Raw genomic sequence first — 20629 nt, forward strand, 5'->3', positions numbered from 1 at the left:
TTACCAAATCTGTCAACCATCTTGACAGCCTCGGAGTGAGAATGCTCACTGGATCCGTACTGGTTCACAGCTGATACTCTAAAGAAGTACTCATTGCCCTGTATTAGCTTGTTAGCCACATAGTGACAATCAAGGACTTGGTCTTCCAGGATTGTCCACAGCAGACGGCTGGTCTCTCTCTTCTCCAGCGTGTAGTATTTGACTGGAGAGCCTCCATCCTCAGTGGGAGCTGTCCAGGTCAGAGTCACCTTCTCTGAAGAGACACTGCTGCACTCAATCGGTCCAGGAGCTCCAGGAACATCAAGAACTTTGACCTTGACAGTTTCTTCCTTCACACCAAAGGGGTTGCTGGCAGTAATGACATACTCTCCAGAGTCTTTCCTGCTGGCGTATTTGACTGACAGGGTGGAGGATGTGGCTGAAGTCTCAATGTGAACAAGGTCAGATGGTTTGAAGTACTTTCCACCCTTTGACCAGCAGGATGTTGGTGCAGGTTTGCCCAAAATGCTCGTGGCTGTGATAACAATGGTGTCTCCGGCTCGGACAGTCAGACCTTTAATCACCTGGGCGTCAATAGTGATGGTTGGTGCAGCTGTGGGTAAGAATACAAGAGTTTATTACAGAGTCAACCATGCTGACAGAGAGCATTCACTTAGGATTTCTATCTTCTTCTCACCATATTCATCTCTGCAGATGATAGTGTCCGTCTGCTCTGAAGGTGGACTCAAAGCACCTGCAGCATTCTTTGCTCTAATCCTGAACTCATATTTGCAGCCCTCCTGCAGGTTACTAACAGTAAACGCAGGTTCTATTACGTTCACCTGATTGGCCTTTACCCAGATCTTGGAGGGCAGATCTCTCCTCTCTACAATGTAGCCCATCAGCCTGTGGCCCCCATCGGATAGGGGCTCAGTCCACTGCAGGGTTACAGTGCTCCTGGTGATGCTGACTACATCAGGTTTACCTGGTGGATCTATGGAAACAAGTCAATCTAACTACATGATCACTTTGCTTCTCCTACCTCTGTCTGTGCTCAGACTTACCGATGGGATCCAGGGCCACCTGTGGATCAGTAGGTGCACTCGGTCTACCAATGCCTGCCAGGTTGATGGCCATGACTCTAAACTCATACTCCAGACCTTCAGTCAGCCCTTTGACCTTGTGCTCCTTCATCCTCAAAGCGGCGGGGCTTGCTCTCTTCCAGAGCATACTGTTCCTCTCCTTAAATTCAACATGGTAGCCTGAAGGTTGAAAGAGATTATGGATATTAGGAAAAACTGATCATGCCAGATCCTGTTTCATTGGTTAAATCTGCTCTAAGACCCCGTTTTCCTGAAGGTCTGATGTTCTAAATGTTGCAGTCGGTCTACTAACTGGGTGCACCACAAAGGATTGCGTCCATCAAATGGGAAAAATGTCACCAGCAATCTGCTTAGTGCGTTCACCTCTAATCAATCTGTAATCTGATTTTATTAACTTCAGGTTATTGGACATTTTTTTGACTGTGCAAACATAATTTTTCTTTTTCTAAATCTACTAAAAAGAAGCAAACAAATCTAAAATGGATAATGGTAAATATGGCTCCCACCTGTAATGGGGGATCCTCCTGTCTTCCTGGGGTCCAACCAGGCTAGGTAAGCAGAGTCATGCCGAATGCTCATGATCTGAGGAGGTGCAGGAGCATCTGGAACATCTGTGAAGAGACGACCATAAGCTGTACTGTGCCATCATCTAGGATGACCTCAGCCAGTAGAGCCACTTACTGAACGGGTGTTTGGCCACCATGGGGTCAGACTTGAGGCCCTCGCTGACACCATACTTGTTCTCAGCGCAGACTCTGAAAATGTATTCGGTGCCCTCATGCAGGCCGGTCACCCTCATGCTGTTGGTCTCCACAGCTGATGACACGGTCACCCACATATTGGTGATGGAGTCTCGCTTCTCCAGAATGTAGTTGGTGATCTCAGAGCCTCCATCATCTTTGGGCACGCCCCACTTCAGTGTGGCCCCGTCAGCGGTCACATCCTTAAACTTAATTGGTCCAATTGGTATACTGGGTTTCCCCACAACCCTGAAGACACAAAGATTAAACTCTGTATTTCTAAATGCACATTTCTTAGTTTCAACAGCCCAGCATGAGAACTGCCCTCACTTATTTGTGTCGCACATTTCAAACATAAATGACAAGCCCTTTATTCCATTTAATGCCCACCTATGCCTCTCTGGAATTTAACATTGCAAAGATCTAAAAAAGTAAAGTAAAAAAAATAATAAAATAAAAAAATTACAATACTGGTACTGGTATGTGTCGAAGTATCCTTGGGCAAGACACTGAACCCCAAGTTGCTCCCAGTGGTTGACTAGCGCCTCAACTCATCTTCTTCAATTGTTTCCTGAATATCTAAACTCTATCCCCTCCTTCTATCATGACTAGATTGCTCATCATGTGAGACAAGAGCTGTTTATAGTTATAGAGATTTCCGTTTCCCATTTATGTGTTTTAACACAATTCCCTCCAGTCAGAACCGCGGTGGCTCACGTGTAGCCTGGTGATGCTTTGATGAGATGAAATGCTTCAAATCTAAGTATTTAAAAAAGTGTTTTTTTGGAATTTAATATTTCAAACAAAGGACGTTAAATGTTAAAGTGCACTGAACATATAAGTCTCCAATTATTTGCACCTCCTGTCGGCCCAAACCTGAAAACCTCCATCTGCCCTGCCAGGAGTAAACTGCACATTATCCCAAATAAGTGAAAATTGAGAGATGGGGTGTATCACCAATATGACTGTGGGCTTTAAACCAACGATTCTCAACTGGTGGTTCGGGACCCAGAAGTGGGTTACGGAACTGTACTGAAAGGGTTGCGGACAGCTAGTAAAAATCTCAAATTGTCTTTTATTTTGAACAAAACTTTTCTTTTGACAGACATGCTGTGAAATGCATGTTGCAAAGGAAAATATATATATTTATATTTTAAAAAAATATCTATGTATGTTTTTAACAGCTATTTTGGAAAAACTAAATTTGGTTGGTTGAATTTAAAAAAAAAGTGGGTCACGATTTAATGACCGTGGAAAAATGTGGGTCCCAGGGTGAGACCAGCTGAGAACCCCTGCTTTAAACCATATATCAATAGAGTTTTTAAGGAAAGAATTTGTTGTTTTTTTATTAAAGTTTTAAAATCTGCTGAATATAAATATAGGCTTAATGACAGTTTAGATATTGATGCTTGTTCAATATAAACCCATGGTGTGACAAAATTTTCAAGTATGTCCTGTACTTCTCTCATCAACGAGTCATAGTTTGCTTTAACAACTGTAGGAGACGGGACTTGGATAAGCAAACAGCTTCTCTCGTCTCCTTTTTCGGCATGTACAAAAAAAAAAAGAATAACAAAACTTCTGTGAATGCAACCATGTCGGAAATAAACTGAATAAATAAAAAAATAAATAAAAATAAAATGTGGGGGTAATCTTAATTCTAAAATAGGTAAATCCCTCCCTCGCATTAGAAAAGGGTGTACTTATAACTGGATTAGCTTTTTCATCTTTGTTCAAGAAAACTATAGCGGATTTAGCATTATTAATACTGTATCCAAAAAACTGACCAAATATCTTAATTAAATGTAATAATGTCTGGACACTGTTTGATACATTTTACAAAAAGAGGATCACATCATCTGCATACAACGATATCCTATGTTCATGATCTCCAGTTGTTATACCTGACACATTGGCTTCAGCTCTAATAGACGTGGCTAAAGGCTCAATGGCCAGAATGAACAATAGTGGAGAGAGGACAGCCCTGATAGGTTGACCTCTCTAATGTTAACAGGCTTGATAAATTGTTATTTGTCATTACACGTGTTGTAGGGTTGGTATTCAATAATTTTATCTATTTCAGAAAATTTCCCCCAAGTCCATATCTTGGTAGAAAATTGAACAAATAAGGCCACTTGATTCTATCAAACGCTTGTCTAGGATCTAGAGATAACAGCGCCGTATCCCTGGTGTTATTTTTTAGAATAGATTATATTGAGGACCCTACTGATGTTCTGAAATCCCTGACGATTCTGTACAAACCCATTCTGATCATGATGATATATGAATCTAGCCTTTTAACAAGAACTTTACACAATATTGTAGTGTCTACTCCCATGAGACTAATAGGCCTGTACAAGGAGCAGTCAGTCGGGATTTTCCCAGGTTTCAAAACAAGAAATATTGTCGCGAGTCTTAAAGTTGGTGGTAATATACCATTATTAAGTGACTCGTTAAACATATTCAAAAGTGGGGTCAACAACTGCTTCTGGAAGGTTTTATAAAAGGCAGGTCATCATTGACACTTTTAATGGCCTGCAATAGACGTTATGTCTTTATCCAGGTCCTCTTTAACCTCCTCTGTGAGCATTTTAAACTGGAGCTGATTCAGAAATGAATCTCTAGAAGCGTGTGTGGAGGAGCATTCTGACCTGCACAGTGATTGATCAAATTCCTTAAATGTGGATATCTCCCCTGATTGAATGCTTATGCCATTAATAGCTCCTTCAGAACTTATTTTTTTTATTCTCCAAGCTAACAATTTGCCGGCCTTTTCTCCCTGATCGTAGAAAGCCTGGTTCAGCCATAGTAAACTTTTTGCTACTTAATCAGATGTTAATTTATTGTATTCTGTTCTTAAAATTAGTAACTGTTTTTGTTTTTCAGGGTCATCTTTATTATTTATATCCTTTTCTAAATATTTTATTTGCTTCTCTAATTCATTAATTTCTGCTTTTTGTTTCTTGTTTTCAGTGCTTGTGAAACTAATAATATATGCCTTGAAGACTTCACATCTAATGAATGCATTAGTTTGGTTAGTGTTGATCTGAAAGTATTGTCAATCGTGTCTTCTACATATTTTACCAAATCCAGATTTTTAAGCCACCTCACTTGCAGACGCCAATTAGAGGGAGACTGTTGAAGCTTCTCCATTTGTACAGACATAGAAATGGGGGAGTGATCACTAATGACTATACAGTCATACCAACAATTCTTAATTTTGGATACCAGATCTTGTGATACTAAAAAACAATCAATACGAGATCTGGACTTATGCATTCCTGAGTAGCATGAATATTCCAATTTATCTGTGTTAAGTTTTCTCTAGATTTCAGATAAGTTGAAGTCTGTGATATACTGTGAAATAGTTTTTCTCGATTAATTTTTATGGGGATCACTTTTTGTAGAATGATCTACCGATGGGTTGAAAGTGCAATTAAAATCCCCACCAATAGTATTTAGGCCACACAATGAAGACAAGGTTAAGAAGAAATTAGGACCATATATACTGTCCAAATTCAATGCGAGAGACAGGATCCTACCCTGAGCGATTACAAACCTTACTTGGGGGTCCCGAATAATATTAGTAAGTTGAAAAGGAATTGTTTTGTGGATAAGAATTAGTACCCCCAAGTATAATTGTTATATGTGGCATGTATAACTTGGCCAGGCCACCTACGTTGTACTTGTTTGATTTCAGTGACTGTAATTTGAATTTCCTGAAGAAAAATGTTTTTTAGAATGTACGTTTTTAAGTCTGGTCATTACCTGTTTTAGTTTATTAGCTTATGGGTCCCCTGACATTCCAGCTGGTAAATCAGACAGTTTTTGACTTTCCATGTTGTTTCAAGTGCAGTGAAATAAATGACCATGTTGACTGTGATTTAAAAAAGAAATAAAAATTATTAATAAAAAAATAAATGAAAGTAGTAAGAATTGACATATAAAAACACTCCCCTTACTTAGACTCAACGATGTGAGGGCAGATACCAATCCACACTAATGAGGAGTATTTTAACTGTAGGCACTTCTCTCAGAAAGCCCACGGTCTTGGTCTTCCCAGAGTGCTGTGCGCTCTTTCCAGGGTGAATGACTTTGCGGCGTCATGCCCCAGCCAAACCGGCAGCATATGCTGGATGTACTCAGTCATGGGCTGGGTCTTTTCAGCGTTTTCGGGGAGCCCTACCAGTCTTGAGTTCTTTCTCCGAGCACAATTTTCCAGACTCCAAAATGGCGATGCATTTAGCGTCGTCAGTCAGCTCCGTTTTCAAACTCTGCAGACTATCTTCGGTGTCTCCTATGCGCCCTTCGGCCTCCGTGAGCCGCTTAGCATTAGCAGTAATATCTTGTTGAAAGACCGCAAAACTCTTTTGTACAGCATCGACAGAGTTATCATCTTAGCTATGCGTCTCTCCACGTTGTCGAGTTTTGCCCCAAAGTTGTCAAAGGTATTTATCTTGGTGTTAATCACGTTGACAGCCATACACAGTGATTGCAGTTCACTTAGCACCGCAGCTAGGTCAGTCCGTGGGCTAGCCGCATCGTTAGCGTCATCGGCTGCCTTTGTAATTTTGGGCCTCTGAGAGCCACGGGATCTGGAGCTGCCCTCACAGTCTTTGAGCGTCGTTTGTTTAGACATCTTTTGGAACAAGTTAGAAGCGTTAATGTCTAGGACTTAGTAAACCTTTAGCAGAGCCACGAGGAGCACCCACCCTAAGCTACCATCTTGGTCCACGGCTCCACAGCGCCCCCCCACTACAGATATCTTTAATTAGATTTTGAAGAGGCAGAAGGAAAGTTAAAGCTATCAATAACATTAATTCACCTTGTCAAAATCTAATTTAATTAAGAATCTAAAATTAATGATATAGATATCTCTAATCAAGGGGAGTTGAAGGCACCAACGGCATTGTAGACATCTGAAATCTGGGCATAATTGAATTACATCTAATATACTGTATCTAAAGGATAGCTGTGAAATAACAGCGCACTATACTCTGACAGAGGTTTCTTTGTTCTTCTCTATCATTAGTTGTGTTGCTCATGTCGGGATTTTTCTATAACCTTTGAATTGCACTAAAGTGCTGTGAGCCACAGTGGTACCTGATGAAGATGGTGGACTCCTTAGATCCAGCACTGTTTCTCAGGGTGATGGTGTACTTGGAGGCATCAGTTCTCTGGCAGTCTCTGATCAGAAGAGTGGTGTTTACAGCAGAAGACTCTGCACACACACGACCCGTGTTCGTCAGGTCTTCATCATCACCCTTCTTCCAGGAAACTTTAGGTATTGGTTTTCCACTGATTGGGATTTTCAGGCGGACCGTGCTTCCTTCTTTAGCAATGTAACACATGTCGGGCAACTCCCTTAAGTCACAGCTGGGAGGAACTTTGGAGGAAAAAGGAAAAAGGTTTTGTACATTGACACATCCTTTTCAAGTGTTTGTCTGAAGGAAAACTATGAGACTTACTGCGCTGGTCCTTGGCAACCACTGTCATCTCTTTGGGGGCACTTTCTCCAGAGTCATTTACAGCCTTTACCCTGTAATTGTACTCCCTGCCATCCACCAGGTCTTTGGCACTGTACTGCATGTTCTTGGACCTCATCAGCTCCTTATATTTATCCTCACCGTTGAGGACCTCAACAACGTAGCATGTAATGCGGCTGCCTCCATCCGTTAGAGGCTTTTTCCAGGTTAGAGTGCAGGAGTTTTTGGTCACTACCAAGGCCTTTAGGTCCTGGACAGGGCCAGGCTCCTCTGTTGAAGGAAAGCAACCCCAAAAGTGGACTGTTATTAAAGGAGCAATGTTTGTATGGGAAGTATGTCAAAATCGAAGTGGAGGGAAAGCCAGGTCAGGTTTTAGTAAAAAGGCAGACAACCACAAATTGATATTTCCTCTCTTTTACTTTCCCCAATTTCCCAAAAGGTACCATGTTCCAGGATTTGTATTTGATTTCTTATTCACATGCTGTCCGGTCTGAGTTGGTCATAGCTTTCTGTATTGAACGGTTAGTAATGTGAAAGAGAAGCTGGTGGCTCACCTGTAGCCCTGACTGAGTCAGCAGTCTCGCAGTACTCTCCTGCTCCCAGTGCGTTGACAGCAGACACTCTGAAGCTGTACGATCGTCCTGCGTCCAGGTCAGGGATCAGGAGCGCAGTCGTTGTGCAGTCTTTAGAGACGATTGACCATGCCTTTCTCTCGGTATCACGTTTCTCCACAATATAGTGGCTGATCTCAGAACCACCATCGATCAAAGGAGCGTCCCAGTAGATGTCTGCACTGTCCTTGGTGGTTTCCTTCACTATGAGGTTGACTGGTGGTCCGGGAGTATCTGTGAGAGAGGTTCAAATTGGATTTCACAGATGAAATCAACCCATATTCTGTAAAGCGCTTTCAGTGTCTATGATAATGCACTATATATAATCCAATGCATTATTATTATTATTATTATTATATAAACTGTTTTAAAGCATTATAAGAAACAGTCATTCACTGACCAAGAACTTTAACGACAATGGTGTACATCTTCATGCCGGCAGAGCTCTCCAGGTTAAGAATGTACTTTCCACCATCGTATCTGTTGACATTTTCTACCATCAACATAGTGTCCAGGTTGCTGGATTTAATGATGAGTCCTTGGCGGTCCTTGATGTTGGTGTTCATCTTTGCCCAAGTGATCTTTGGAGTGGGGCGTCCCTTGTAGGTGGCGTGTAGCCTCATGGTGGCACCAGCACGTAGCTCCAGCACTTCTTTAAGCTCAGCACTCAGCACTGCCTCCGGAGGAACTGAATAAACACAACATTTTTAAAATGATTATACATTTTTAAGTGTTTATATTTGAGAATATGAGGAATGAGACTGTACTCTGGTCTTTTTTAGTTAAATCCTACACTTTAAAGATGTTTATTTAATGTCTCTAAGGTCTTTTGTTGCTGCTCAAACAGTTTATAGTTCCATTAAGTCTGATTTTACTCACCATTAATGTCCTTGGCCACATGTTTGTCAGGGACTTCCGTTGGTTCACCAAAGCCAATCTTGTTGACAGCTGTGATGCGGCACTGGTATTCTGCTTTATCAATTAGGTTTTGGATGATGTAGTGGGTGTCCTGCAGGTTTCTGGGAACATTGCAGCGTATCCAGTCATTGGTGCCAGTCCTTTTCACCTCCACCAAGTATCCAATGATAGGGCTTCCCCCGTTGTTGGCTGGGGCCGTCCAAATGAGGCTGATAGTGCTGTTTGTGGTATCTGTCACACTGGGCCTCAAAACGGGTCCAGGAGGAGCTAAAGAAGAGATGAAGAGACAAAGCTGTATAAAACACAGGACCTAATTACTGAGCTGTAGTTAAGGAGCTGACACCTACTGAGGGGGTTCGTGGCTATAGTGGCAGCTGAGGGTTCACTTGGTTTCCCAGGCCCAGCCACATTTAAAGCAATGACTCTGAATTCATATTCAACTCCCTCTGTGAGACCTGCCACCTCCACGCTCCTCTCCATCATGGGCTTTCTGTTCATCTTGGTCCAGTTCAGCTCCTTGGTACCCTTTTTCTCTAGCAAGTAGCCCAGGATGGGGGACATTCCATCATCAGCTGGCTCCTTCCAGCTGACAGTCATACACTCTTTGGTCACGTTGGTAATAAGGGGGGCCTCACAGGGGCCAGGTACAGCTGCAGGAGATGCCAAGAGCAGGAGTGGGGTTAGGAGGACAAACACTGGCTGTAAGTATATTTTATATGACTGAAATCTACTCACTGTAAGGGTCCTTAGCAATCACTGGGTGGGTGATGAGAGCGTCTCCAACTCCCCACGTGTTCTCAGCCCGTATTCGGAATTGGTATTCATGTCCTATAATCAACTTGTCTACATTTAGCTCCAGGACATCCCCTTTAATCTTGGAAGAGACCAAAGCCCAGTTTGCTCTGCTTGTCTCACGCTTGTCCACAATGTATCCCTTGACGGGGGAACCACCGTCCTTCAGCGGGGGCTCCCAGCACAGCTTCATACTGGTGGCACACACCTCAAGGTATTTGGAGCTGGAAGGAGGGCCAGGTACATCTGAAAAAACATACACATTTAGTGCCTGTTCAAGTGTGAGAACTAGAGCTGCATGATTGTGCCTCAGAACAGAATCATTTTTTTTTTGTTTAAAGCTTTTTATAGCAAAGCATATCTTTCACTGCAGCTTCAGAGCTGCTTCTGTTTTAGCTCATTTCCTTCTACAGCCCGCATAGTAACTCACTACTCACACTTTTTACCTGAAAGTGATTTATCACTAATCCATATCTATGAGTATCTATGTCACATTCAAATAAAACTAACTTGTTCTCCTTCCACAGGAAATTTATTTTTAAAGTTTAAAGTCTCTGTAAAATATGCCACCATAATCACTTACCGAGTACCACAACCTCGACTTCTGCAGCCTTGGAGCCGCTGGCGTTCTCAGCCAGGATGGTGTAGGTCCCTGAGTGTTGCTTCGTGACCGCACTCATCTCCAGCTGGAACTGATGCCTCTGGTGTGTAATGACCTGGCCTTCACCTGACTTCAGGCTCTCATCTCCTCTTTTCCAAGTCACTCTGGGCATTGGTTTGCCAAACACTTCGGCCTCAAGGATTATGTTTGCTCCAGCCTTCACCTTAAAGCCCTTCTGCATCCTGGCACTGAGCTCCACCCTTGGAGGAACTGTACGTATGGGGATGAAACCACAGTTCAAAACTGGTAAAAACTACACTCTATAATCAAACGATTAATGGATTAATTCCAAAGACATTCTAACATCTTACCATTTTCAGCACAAACCAAGACAGGGTCTGTGGGTTCTGAGGGTTTGCTCATGTTCACTGCAGTTTTGGCAATAACTCTAAACTGGTACTGGAGGTCCCTCTCCAAGCCAGTCACAGTGTACTCTTCCCTCGGCACATTTTGGCTGCTGGTGTTACACCGTATCCAAATGTCTCCTGGCACCCGCATTGCCTCAACATAGTAGCCAATAATTTTGCTTCCACCATCATTTTTGGGACGTGTCCAGACCAGGGTGACAGAGTTTTTGGTTACATCCAGAATCTCAGGTTTACCGGGAGTGTCTGTAGCCAAAAAAATCAAATGTGGTAACATGAAATGTAAACCAAAGCAATCAATCATATATATGTGTATCTATTTATTTGTTTGTGTGTAGCATTGGCTCACTTACCGACAGGTGTCCTCGCAGTGACAAAGTCTGTTTTTGAGCTGGGTTTGCCCTGACCAGCACGATTGATTGCTGACACCCTGAAGGTATATTCCAGGCCCTCGATAAGACCAGCACATGGGTACTCTGTGGTGCGGACCACGGTGTCGTTGGCCTTGACCCAAAGGACACTGTTTCTCTCTTTACGTTCAATATAGTATCCAGTGATGGGACTGCCTCCGTCACTCTCCGGCTTGTCCCAGCCAACAAACATACAGTCCTTGTTGCACTTGTTGATTCTACAGTTCAGAGGCTCACTAGGTACATCTGTTGATAAAATAAATACAGTGAATTAAACATACACATACAGTAGGTTCAAAACTGCAGCTTTAACATCTAAGACAGTGAAGCAGTGTTTCCTTTGTAAGGTTGAAGCTTACAGTTTAACTCAGGCTGCAGCATCAATTTTTCAAGTTTGACACAAACTGTGTTTTTTTTTTCAATTTTAGGATTATGCTGAATGTGTTTTCCATACCAAAGGGAAACTTGGCGACCATCCTTTCTGACTGGATAGGGTCAGACACACCGTAGCGGTTCTCAGCTCGGATGCGGAACACATACTCCTTGCCCGGGATCAGCTTTCCCAGTCTGGTGCCTGTCTTTGGACAGGAGGAGACCGCTGTCACCCAGTCACCTCTGGTGATGTCACATTTTTCCACCACATAGTTGGTGATGTTGCTGCCGCCATCCTCCAGCGGTTTGTTCCAGGACAATGTGCAGGCATCAGAGTCAATGTCACTAATGTCCACGGGGCCCTCAGGAGGTCCAGGGATGTCTGAGACAAACATAAACAAACCACAATCATTGTAATCCAGAGTCCTCTGAATGTCATGTATTCTAGATGAAACTCACCTCTGATTATAATGATCAGGGCCTGGGTTACCTTTGCTGAGCTATTCTCAGCCACAAGGCTGTACTCTCCACTGTCTGTCCTTGACACGTCTTTTATGATGAGGACACACAGGTTTCGAGACTGATGCACAGCTAGACGGCTGGATGGTACCACTGCCACGACCCCACGCATCCATTTGCAGTTGGGAGAGGGTTTACCAGAGACCACAGCCTCCACTCTGAGCTTGGCTCCAGCTCTGGCACTGACTGTCTCTGGCATGATGATCTTTGGCTCCACTGCAATCACAAAACCAGTGTAACATGAGTTAGTTAGTGATTTATGGTATTATTTGAGGAGGCAGTAGATGATTTTGATGAAGAGTGAACTTACACATCTGTTCCTTGATCTCCACTGGTTCCCTGGTCTCCGTGAACAAACTCATGCCCATTAGGTTTTTGGCAGCAACTCTAAACCTATACCTCTTCCCTTCCTTCAGGCCGCTGACATTAATGGTCAGACCTTTGACTGTGGTGTAGGAGCTCCACACCTCCTTCTCAGGTTCAGGTTTCTCATCATTCTCCTCATCCTCCACTGGAGGAGGAGGTGGTGGGGCCTCCTCTCCTTCAACCACCTGCAGAGGGAGACAGAAGGAGTTTGTTTAGTGGAGTGTGTGAGTGTGTGTGTGTGTGTGTGTGTGTGTGCTCACCTCTGCTGGTGGTGGAGCTGCTGGTCGAGGTTTAACTTCAATGTACTCAATCACATAACCATCTATCTTAGCTCCTCCATCACTCATTGGCTTCACCCAGCCCACCATGGCACTATTCTTGGTGATCTCCAGGACTTCAATCTTTGGACAAGGATCTGGTTTACCTTTGAGAAAACCAGATGGATTAGTTTAAGGTTTTATGGTTAACCAGTCAGCAGAAACCTTTTTTTTCCCCTAAAGCTGATACTTACTGATGGGATCGGATGCCAGGTAAGATGTTGGTGATACTCTGGGAACTCCGGCACCATACTCATTAGCGGCTGTAACTCTGAAGTAGTACTCTGTTCCTGGCATCAGTCCACCAACTTTAAAGGGAATTTTATCCAGCTCCACTTCAGCTTTTACAATTGCCCACGTCTTACGGTCGATCTCTCGTTTTTCCACAATATAATGCAAGATTTCACTGCCACCATTAACCTCGGGAAGATTCCAGGAAAGCATAGCAGAAGTCTGCTTAATGTCTGAGGCTTCAAGGTTCATCACAGGTCCAGGAGTGTCTGTAGTTAATTGTAAAACCACGTTATACCTTCAGTGTTTCACAGTTTGATAACTAGTTGGACAAAACGGGACTCACCTAAAACCTTAACATTCACAAAGACCGCCTTTTCTCCTGCAGGGCTCTGCACAGTTAAGCAGTATTTGCCAGAGTCATAGCGGGTGCTGTCAGGGATGACCAGGAAAGTCATTGTGTCAATGATGTCCACTTTGCCCTTACGGACCACATTATCGATTCCCATTCTCCTCCAGGTGACCTTGGGTGGAGGTCTTCCTCTGATGGTAGCACACAGTCTGATGGGACAGCCGGCTCTCACGGTCAGGCCCTGCTTCAAGCTGGCGTCCAAGTCAATCTCTGGCGCTTCTGTGGATCCGAAAGTTCACAATATTAAGTCCAGGTCATTATGATCTCAGTTGTGAAAAAAAAAAACAGTTGATAAATGATTATCTTGAATTTGTGACGCCCCCCTGCTGACTTCTCTTTGCCCGTTACAATTAAATGCACAATGCTGGGATTCTGTGGACTAGTAGTATTACGGCCTCTCCCCCTCCCTGCCAGTGCAGCACTGGGACCTGAGCCACACCTCAACACTTTTTGTACAGGTTCAGTGTTGTGCTAGTTACTGAAAAAAGTAACTAGTTACCGTTACTAGTTACTTCATTAACAAAGTAACTCAGTTACTATTTTGATTACTTACACCAAAAACTAATGCGTTACTGGAAAAAGTAACTTTTGAGTTACTTAGAATTAAAGAATGTATTATTTATTTTTGGTCATTTGTGTCCATACAGCTTCATATTAGTGATGTAATAATATAATAATCCACTGCTGATCAACTGCTATAAAACAATCATAAATGATGTGCATATAAAGCACAAAACAGCTGCTCCAAAATTAAAACAGTAATTTTTCAGCCTTAACACAGTAATGTAAAGTAAGCTGTGCATATTCCAGGTGTACATTCTGCTGTTGAAAATGCTTATACATAACAGGCTAACGAGCTGCTGTTAGCAGTGACTCAGCAGCAGCGACAGGCTTCATATTTACAACAACATACCGTGTAATAGTTTGTCTGATCTGTCCCTGGATAACAGTCACAGTCCGTTAAAATCCAGCCGCAGCGTTAGCTTAGCTTCACTGATGCATCTTTTGGAGCCAAAAATAATGCGCGTATTTTCACTCTGAGAAGCACGTCCTTCTCTCGCCATGATTGGCACACATGATGTAAACAGAAACACGCTGACAATGCTTCTTCTTCTACTGTTTTGCCATGTTTGGCACGGCGTCCCGCGAAAATATGTAGCACCACTGTAAACAGGAAGTACACTGCAGCTAGCAAAGTAACGGACCGCACCATATTGTAACTGTAACAGCGTTAGTTCTTTAGAAAAATATTGCGTTACAGTACTAGTTATTGTCAAAAGTGATGTTGGGGCGTAACACTGTACAGGTTTAATCCTAATATTAATTTACTCACAAATAATTCACTTGATTTAACAATAAATTATGTTAAAAAGACAGACTCCAGTTGCTAATTAATATAAACTTAATTTCCAAATTTCATTCGGCCATCCAATAAATTGCATTTTTTTAAAAACTGATTATTGTTTGATTTTGAAAAGTCTTAATTTACAGTAATTGTATTTCACCAAAAACCATTGAAACCCTGAAATAAAGTGAATGTGAAAATAGTGGAAGAATATGTTAGGATGCAAATGGATTTCAGAAAGCCTTTGGAAATCAAACCTTTACACCTTTAAACAATCCACCTCAAAATGTATCTTTAGAATCATATTTTTATATGTTTATACATTTAAATTTGTATCAAACCAGAGGAAGTCCTCACCAAGAATCTCTCTGGGGATGACGCCACCTTCCAGGTCACAAGGCAGGCTCATGCCTACTTGGTTCTGAGCAGACACTCTGAACTCATACACCAAATTCTCATCCAGACTTGTGATGGTGAAATTACACACAACAAGCTGAGCTGCTACATTGCACCTCTTCCAACCATCGTCACCCTTCTTGGAGGCCCCCTGAACCCTCATTTCCACCACATAGCCGATAAGAGGTGCTCCTCCATCAGACACAGGCTTGGTCCAGCCCAGGGTCACCGAGGTTCTGGAGCTGTCCAGGACCTTCAGGTTTGTCGGTGGAGCTGGAGGTTCTGCAAGAAGTGGCAAGGGTGTGTGTGAAGCCATGAACTCAGTCAGTAACGTTGATTACATTAAATATCATTTTAAAGATGATCAAATAGCAGCCAATACTCAGGGTGATATCAGTAAAACAAACACAATACAGAAGTTTTTATGTTCATTGTAACAAAGATCTGAAACCAGGTTTAACTCTGCCGTCTACCAAAGGATTCAACCGTCTAAATTTAACAGGAGAATGAAAGAAAGCTATCAAAGTCTTAATACTGTCACAAACGTTGTTGTTTACATACCAATGGCATCCTTAGCTGTGATAGCACGTGATGGTTTGCTTGGGTTGCCGATGCCTATTTCATTCACTGCCTTAACTCTGTACTGGTAGTCGTGGAGAGGCAGCAGTCCTGTCACTGTGAAACGAGTCGATGGCATTGGGTCTTTGTTAACCAGAGACCACCTAACAGCATGCTCCGCCAGTCCCTTTACTCTCTACATTGGGTCTTTGTTAACCAAGACCACCTAACCATGCTCCTCCCTTTTTTCTAACAGGTACCCGGTGATTGGCTTCCCACCATCTTTTTCTGGCTCTGACCACTGCACAGTCATCTCCTCTTTGGAAATCTTTGTGACCTCAGGGGCTTCAGGAGCATCAGGCACATTAAACTGGGTGCCAGCCATGATTGCCTCACTCTGCACTGCAGGTCCAGGTCCCATCTTATTCTCAGCACGGACCCTAAAGATATACTCGTTCCCCTCAATAAGACGGGTGATGTTAGCCTTGTTTGTAATGACAGCATTTGAATGGACGGACCACACGCCCCTTTTAGTCTCACATTTCTCAATGATGTAGTTGTAGATGTCACAGCCACCATCATCCTCTGGGACTTCCCATACCAAGTGGCATCTATCTAGAGTGATTCCTGAAACCTTAAGGTCCTTCACAGGGCCGGGTCTGTCTAGGACGTTGACCTTTGCATGAGCTGAACAGGTTCCTGCGGTGTTGGAGGCAGTAACGACATACTTCCCGCTGTCAGTGCGCTTGGCGCCTGTTATCAGGAGCTTGGAGAAGTCCACACCAGTTTCAATCTGGAGCTTGGGGCTCTTCTTGAGCACTTCTGTGTCTTCATTCTTTGTCCATTTAACTTCAGGCTGGGGTTTGCCCTTTATCATTGCTTCAATGGGGATGGAGTCTCCTGCTTTTACTACAAGGGTTGCATCTAACTTAATCTTGACTTCTGGCTCACTCAGGTGCTCTTTAACAAGGACTTCGGCTGTGGTTACCCAGTTGCTCTCTCCTGCCTCGTTCTTTGCCTGAACTCTGAACTGGTAGATTTGGTTTTCAATGCATCTGTCTGCCATGAAGTAAGTCTCTTTGATCGCACCTTTGTGGATTCTCTCCCACTCCTCTGCTTCTTTAGGTTTCTTTTCCACATGGTAACCAAGGTTACGGCTACCGCCATCATAGTCAGGCTTTTTCCACTTGAGGAAACAGAATGTTTTGCCAATCTCTGCAATTTGGAAGTCAATTGGTTCACCAGGTTTCTCAATGGAATCTACTGCTAACACAGGTGTCTTAGTCTCAGTGGGCAGACCAGCACCGATCTTGTTCTCAGCACTGACACGGAAGAAATACTCACAGCCTTCAGTAAGAGGGGCCTTCAGGAGGCGCTTGTGCAAATCATTGGATACAATTGTCCACCCCCTTTGGCTTGGTTGACGACACTCAATGATGTACTGGTTTATCTCAGTGCCTCCGTTGTCCTCTGGGTTCTCCCATGACACCATGCAGGAGTTCTTGGTTACATAAGCCACCTTTATATTCTGGCAAGCTCCTGGGGTATCAAGGACATTAACCAGAATAGTGGCGTGAGCCTGTCCACTGCTGTTCTTAGCAGTAATAGCATATTTACCATAGTCCTGCTCGGGACCTGCCTCATTGATGACCAACTCACAAAGAGGGTAGTTGTTGTTCGTCTCTGTGCGCTTTGTCCCTACCCTTCCCCAAGGCTCTTGCATCCTTTGTCCATGTGATTTCTGGATCTGGTCTACCTTTAACTCTAGTGATCAAACTGATGATCTGACCAGCTCTGACTGTCAGAGAGTCACGGCAGGAAACATCAACAACAACTTCAGGGGGAACCAAGATGTCCTTTGCCAAAACTGGCTGTGGTAATTCTCTGGGTTCGCTGTCTCCAACCTTATTTGTGGCCCTGACACGAATTCTGTACTCCATTCCCTCAATAAGACCTGGCACCCTGTAGGCACACATTTTTATGAGGTCTTTGTTTATTCTATCCCACTGAGCAGATCCTGACTTCTGAGCTTCAACCAGATAGCCCAGAATGGGACTGCCTCCATCTCTTGTAGGTTTGCTCCAGCAAATGTCAGCATAAGATTTGCTCCAGTCTTTCAGTTTCAGGTTACCAGGTGGCCCAGGTTTTGTAATGGCGCGAGTTGCTTTAATGGGATCAGATGAGAGGGAAGGCTCACTGATACCAGCAATGTTCTCTGCAAACACTCTAAACTCATAGCTGTTTCCCTCAAAAAGGCCAGAGACTCTGTATCTGAGATCCAGGACTGGGGTCTTGTTAATCGCGGATTCCACTTCCCAAGTCATTTCTCTACGTTCAATTACATAGCCACTGATTGGACTTCCTCCGTCATAATCTGGCAAAGTCCATTCAACTGTCACTGCATTTTCTGTGATGTCAGAACACTCTGGTGGACCTGGTGGACCAGGTGGGTTGAACATGTGTTTGGCGATGGTGGGTGGACTCTCAAGGCTAGCACCGATGCCAATCTTGTTCTCTGCTCGAACACGAACGATGTATTCACGACCCTTCTCCAGTCTGGACACCTTAGCCTTAGTGCTGGTCCCGCTGGAGCTGACCACAGACCAGGGTTCCCATGGCTTCTTCACATCCTTCTTTTCCACCACGTAGTTGGTGATGGGTGTGCCACCATCGTCTTTGGGTGCCCTCCACTGGATCATCATGTGATCAGGAGTTACTTCCATAATGTTGACAGGTCCAACTGGTGGTCCTGGAAGGTCCAGCACCGTGACATGAAGGGCGGCGCTTTTGCTGCCTGCTGGATTGGACACATTAATGACATACTCTCCAGTGTCTTCTCTCTTGCACTCAGGGATGCTGAGGATAGTTGATGGTCCTGAAGACTCGATGTGATAACGGCCCTCAGATGTAATCTCCTTGCCGTCAGTCATCCATTTGGCACTAGGAAGAGGGATGCCGCTCATCTTGGCTGGAAGTGTGATTGTGTTGCCAGCTTTAATGATGAGACCTTCAATCAGCTTCACATCTACCTCAAGAGCAGGTGGCACTAAAGGAGGGCAAAGACATATTTAGGTTTACAAAAAACATCTACTGCATTTGTAACAAAAACTAAAACTAATTATTACAAGACAGCTATTCTGAGGAAAATCTAAACCTAAAACCTTTTGTTGCTGAAAGAAAAGTAGAGATAAGTTTACTAAATATTATTGCAATTTGAGGCATTTATTGCAACATCAACGCTATTTTGAATTATATTTATTCCAGAATAAATTCTGAAATAAATTAGGGTTTAAGTTCATTGAATTGCCTATGAAGTAAAAAAAAAAGAAGTGCTATGAGCTTACATGTCTTCTCTTGGCAGGTGATGGGGATGCTGGTGTCAGGACGACTTATGCCAATAGCATTCTGAGCCTTGACCCTGAAGCGATAAGTTACTCCCTCCTCTAGAGATGTTACGTGAGCGTGATTGTTGCTCACAGTCTTAAAAATGACCCAATCTGGAAAGCCTTCTTTCTGGTGTTCCACGATGAAGCCAGTGATTTCACTTCCACCAGTGCGATCAGGCCACTCCCAGGCCAACCACACCTCGGTCTTATCTGCATCGGTGTGATGCAGGTTCTTTGGTGGGCCAGGCGGATCTGAAATGGATCCACACACAGCTGACACTGAGAGACTTTACATTACTGATTACTGACATATGACTGAGCAAAGAAGCATGTAGGCTGTTTGTAAGATAACCAATGAATGCCCTTCCCTGTTACAGAGCCTTTACTCACAGAGAGGATCGATGGCCTTGATGGGAGACTTGGTCATGATGAAGTCACTCCTCCCAAACTGATTCTCAGCAGCCACCCTGAACAGGTACTGGATCCCCTCCATCAGGTACATGGCCATTAGACTCAGTTTCTTGTTGGCTGCAGCTACAGGAACCCATTGCTCAGCAGCCACGTCCTTCTTCTGAACCACATAGTGGGATATAACAGCACCGCCGTTATCCTCTGGAGCCTTCCAGGTCAGGTAGGCAGACTCACTGGTCACCTCAGAGATGACCAAGTCTCTGGGAGGTGATGGCTTGTCTGTGAAAACATAGTCCATCAGAAGGATGTTTGCCCATTTAGAATGGAACAATGAGTGACTTCAACAAAACGTTTCTTACTCAAAACAAGGACAGAAACCGTTGCCGATTTCTTTCCAGCAGCGTTCTCAACAGAAAGTGTGTAGTTTCCAGAGTCAGTGCGGACACACTTTGGAATAAAGACCTTGCTTCCAGTAGCGGTCACAGCAACAGTGATGTGTGAAGGAACATCTCCATCATTTTTCTTCCAGCTGACAGTGGGCACTGGCACGCCCCTGATTGTTGCGCTCAGTGTGATGTTGGTACCGAGCATGGCCAGGTGGTCACGGGCCATGTTTGCATCCAGCAGCAACTCAGGTGCCTCTGTGGAGGGAAATGTTAAATAGTTAAGCATCATCAACAAAATCATTGAAATTGGTACCTGAAAGACACAACCCAGAAACCAACTCACCCAATCTATCGTGAACTTTGATGTGCTGTTTGACGTAGGAGGGGTCGGATTTGCCAGCGGCATTAACAGTAAAGATCCTGAAGGCGTACTCCTCTCCATTTGTCAGTCCTTTGACCACATAGTGGAGGTCTGGACACTCCTCTGGCTTTTCGTTGGCCTGTAACCACTCAATGGCGCCAGGCTTCTGGTATTCCACGAGGTAGCCAAAGATTCGTCCCCTTCCATCATGACGAGGCATCTTCCATTTAAGGCTGACTGAGTCCTTGGTTTTATCGTAGGCCTCAGGGGTAATAGGAGGACTGGGACACACTGCAAAGACCAAAGATAATTAGAGCTAATGAACAATCAAGCTCACAACCAGTATGGACTAAAAAAACGACACATTATTTCAATTCAGGAACTAATATATTAACATATCCATGTTTATCAAAAAGCCAGTGTGTCATGAAATCACCAGTTGTTTTAAATGAGGCTAGAGTTTAACCTTTACCCTGATACTGAACATCTTCAAACTACTTTAAT

At 43.7% G+C, this 20629-nt stretch overlaps 1 protein-coding gene across 1 annotated transcript in view; it reads right to left on the reverse strand.

The window, feature by feature from the left end:
- LOC114454835 (titin-like) overlaps positions 1-20629 on the reverse strand; it is a 168620-nt gene that overhangs the window by 48649 nt on the left and 99342 nt on the right. Inside the window, 29 exon segments of the mRNA XM_028435630.1 lie at positions 5-592; positions 677-973; positions 1044-1241; positions 1589-1693; positions 1764-2071; positions 6926-7208; positions 7291-7578; positions 7863-8153; positions 8320-8607; positions 8799-9104; positions 9185-9487; positions 9573-9875; positions 10213-10500; positions 10602-10901; positions 11009-11311; positions 11520-11819; positions 11897-12172; positions 12267-12507; positions 12583-12746; positions 12834-13139; positions 13217-13501; positions 14985-15305; positions 15585-15752; positions 15813-17283; positions 17285-18627; positions 18926-19219; positions 19358-19657; positions 19738-20019; positions 20108-20416. Of these exon segments, the coding sequence (XP_028291431.1) occupies positions 5-592; positions 677-973; positions 1044-1241; positions 1589-1693; positions 1764-2071; positions 6926-7208; positions 7291-7578; positions 7863-8153; positions 8320-8607; positions 8799-9104; positions 9185-9487; positions 9573-9875; positions 10213-10500; positions 10602-10901; positions 11009-11311; positions 11520-11819; positions 11897-12172; positions 12267-12507; positions 12583-12746; positions 12834-13139; positions 13217-13501; positions 14985-15305; positions 15585-15752; positions 15813-17283; positions 17285-18627; positions 18926-19219; positions 19358-19657; positions 19738-20019; positions 20108-20416 (10509 nt within the window).

The sequence above is a fragment of the Gouania willdenowi genome, chromosome 21, assembly GCF_900634775.1.
Source record: "Gouania willdenowi chromosome 21, fGouWil2.1, whole genome shotgun sequence".
Classification (NCBI taxonomy): Eukaryota; Metazoa; Chordata; class Actinopteri; order Blenniiformes; family Gobiesocidae; genus Gouania; species Gouania willdenowi.